The sequence below is a fragment of the Cupressus sempervirens genome, chromosome 7, assembly GCF_028749045.1.
Source record: "Cupressus sempervirens isolate cs-2001-9-10 chromosome 7, ASM2874904v1, whole genome shotgun sequence".
NCBI lineage: Eukaryota > Viridiplantae > Streptophyta > Pinopsida > Cupressales > Cupressaceae > Cupressus > Cupressus sempervirens.
In genome coordinates, this window is record NC_143124.1 from 839,056,314 (window position 1) to 839,059,562 (window position 3,249).

Below are 3,249 nucleotides of genomic sequence, written 5' to 3' on the forward strand. Positions count from 1 at the left end.
TGCATTGCTCTTACCATACTACATGCACCATGCCTCTTCTCTGCCTCTACCTCATTTGACTCCTCTTTCTTATAAGTTCGCCACATCTCCTCTCAATAAAATGAGCCACAGCGCCTTAAGACACTATTTAGGGATGCCCACATCTCCTCTCAATAAAATGAGCCATAGCGCCTTAAGACACTATTTAGGGATGCCCACATCTCCTCTCAATAAAATGAGCCATAGTGCCTTACGACACTATTTAGGGATGCTACCTTGCTCTCAGTCACTATTTTCCACCTATCCCAACATGTATGTATGTCAAGTGTGGAAACATAAAAGATAAATTTGAGATAAATTTGAGTAGTTTCCTAAAGGTCATCTGCAAATGCCTACAATTTTAAGAAAATATATTAATCAATAAAAGGTAAGGTTGGTAGAATAGCTCCCTCCAATCACAAAATTAAAATAATATAATGAAAATTTACCTAATATAATATTATTAGATTAACCATTTTTCTCACGCATTTTAAGACAGATTAGTTAAAGAAATACACATGAAAATTAAAAAATTAATGATCTAACTTATCCGTATATCCAAAACAAAATATACATACTAATAACAAAAAAGAAATGGTTCCCATACAAAGAAACAGTTCCATACATTACATAAAAGTCTTGTAAACAAAGTTGACCAAAGTTGACCATCAAAAAGTTCATAGAACTACTTTCCGATATAACCATTCATCTTTAACCTGCCTTACATTCAAAACAAAGTTGACCAAAGTTGACTATCAAAAAGTTAATAGAACTTCTTTCTGGTATAACCTATATCATCTTTAACCTGCCTTTCATTCAATTTGATGTTTCTTCCCTTTTTCAAAATTGTGACAATGCTTCCTATTTGAGGAATAGATCTTATTGAGAAATCTACAAGCTTTTCAGCCTTCCTGGGAAGATATGAACTCTGAACATAAATTTGTTCAAACTGTTGTTCAGCTGCTCAAAGATACAAGTATCCCCTTCCTTTATATTATTAACACTTAGAAACCGTCTCCACCCGCCACTTAACATATGCCTGTTCTCCTTAATAAGACACTGAACCTTCCATTCCTTACATTCTCCATTCAAAAGAACTACCTCCCTATTTCCCCTTGGCAGTTGAAGCTGTTTTCCTTCATTTTTGCAAATTCTTGGCAATCTCTGCAATCCAAACTAAGTTACGTCAACCCAATAAAGCCCTGGATATAGCTATGTAATAAATTATTATTAACACAGATACAAATGTTCATAATATTAGATGTTCAAGATCCATCCATGTCTATTTATGAATCAGGCATAGAATTTCAAAGATCTACCCTTGAGTTCAATAAGTAGTTAAAAATTTGGCATTAGATGTCAAAGATCCATCCATAAGCTCAATGAGTAATTAAAAGTCATTTATTATCTGTGAAAGTCTATGTTTATATAATTTGAGCTTCTGTGTTTATATAATTTGATGAAATGTTGATGAGAAAAATAAAACAGTCCAAATCAGAAACTTAAATCACAAAAAGAACTTCGACCCTTACTGGGACCCTTTCATTAATTTCAAGAAAAAGACTGAGAAAAGAAGGAAAGAAAACAAAGAATTTATCTTACTAGCAGGTATGGTGGCTTTACATTCCATGCTTTAATAACCAGCAAACAAAAAGGCTTATCAGATTTGAAAGAAGAAACAGCCCTCGCTGTCATTTGCTTCTCAGAGGAGAAATCATGTCCAGGGTCCTGGGATGAATTACCTGCAACAAAATTTAACTTTGTTAGTCCCCAATTTGAAAGAAAAAGCAGACCCAATTGTCATGTGTATATGAGACAAGAAAAAAAATAGCCAGGGTTCTTGCAGGATGAATGAAATGCCTGCAGAAAAAGTTTTTAACTTTCCTGTTAACCTGGAATAAGGAAACGGGAATAGGAAAATCGGAATAAATCTATTCCAATTTTGGTCCAAAATGAGAATAAATCGAATTCCAAGTTTTTCTAGGAATTAGATTTATTCTTGCATTGGACCAAAATTGGAATAGATTATTCCGATTTTCCTATTCCCATTTCCTTATTCCAGGTTAATTCCAGCAAACAAACGGGCCCTTAAGAATTAGACTAGAATGCTTACTTTGAAAGTTAATATAATCCCTGTAACTACACAATTAAATATGACCTACGCTGCTGGACAAAACATTTGCTTACCAAAGAAACAAGATTTCCTTTTCCTCCTTTGATTTTCAGCCACTGCTTCAGCTTCATCGCTGCTTTCATCATCATAAACGAAACCAGTCATCAAATTATTTCTCATTCGTTGCTTCAAACTGCACATTTTGGTAGAATGGCGTCTCTGATCTGGCCAATGTTTGTTTTCTGCGCTCGTATTTTTCACACACCCAGATCTTCCAAATATCTGAACCTTGAAATGAGAGTTAGATATGTACTTGAACACAACAAAATCACCCAACTGTAAGCCATAAAAATTGACAAATTTTTCCCAACCATGCCCAAATTGCAGTTTATTGTTTGTACCCATTAATTCCACTTCCCATTCCTGCCCATTTGGGCCTTGCAACACCATTTGTTCATGTTGGTCTCTTATAAACTCTGCAACAAATGCAGGAGGAATGCGCTGCAATAAAACACAACACACAAATTCTCTTTACAAATTCTGAAACAGAGCAGAGTATCAAAAGATGAACAAAATGTTGAAGTATAAATGTTACCAGTCTCTCTGCAAAATCTCCGAGCATGACTTTGAAGAAAGAGGCAGACCCATCAAAGCACTGTTTATCATGATATCTGCCATGTTTTTTAAAACACTTGTGACTGCATACTCTGCATGGTATAAAAAGCTCCCCTGTTTCTTCATCCTCCATGGAAAACCCAGATTGAAAAACCAGAAAATATCAAACCTTTGTAGAACCAAAACGTCTTTGTGCTGCTAATTCATACATGTGGATTCGAGAACGTTCAGTGATTTGCAACAACTGTCCCATTCCTACATACATCAATATATATTGACACGTGGATTTTGAAAATCCCAGCACCAAATTTAATAATCAGCCTGAGTCTGTATGATTGTGTTTTTGTATTGAAGTAATGAGAGGTACTTGTTATCGATGGATGCACAGTTGAAGTAGGCGTGGAGAAAAAATGATGGTGTCTGCAGCGATATGTTTTATTCAAATCATGGCTTCTGTAGCTGTAGCATTCCAATGAATCATGTCTCGGAAAGGAAGCATAAAA

At 35.1% G+C, this 3,249-nt stretch overlaps 1 protein-coding gene across 1 annotated transcript; it reads right to left on the reverse strand.

Moving 5' to 3' along the window:
- Positions 1-599: 599 nt before the first annotated feature.
- On the reverse strand, positions 600-3,026 carry LOC149550003 (putative B3 domain-containing protein Os03g0621600). Its single transcript, XM_089794999.1, has 4 exons — positions 2,727-3,026; positions 2,206-2,632; positions 1,621-1,760; positions 600-1,182 (listed from the first exon to the last, which is right to left on the reverse strand). The coding sequence occupies exons 1-4, from the start codon at positions 2,877-2,879 to the stop codon at positions 910-912; spliced, it is 993 nt and encodes a 330-aa protein (XP_089651125.1). The 5' UTR covers positions 2,880-3,026; the 3' UTR covers positions 600-909.
- Between the last annotated feature and the right edge of the window lie 223 nt (positions 3,027-3,249).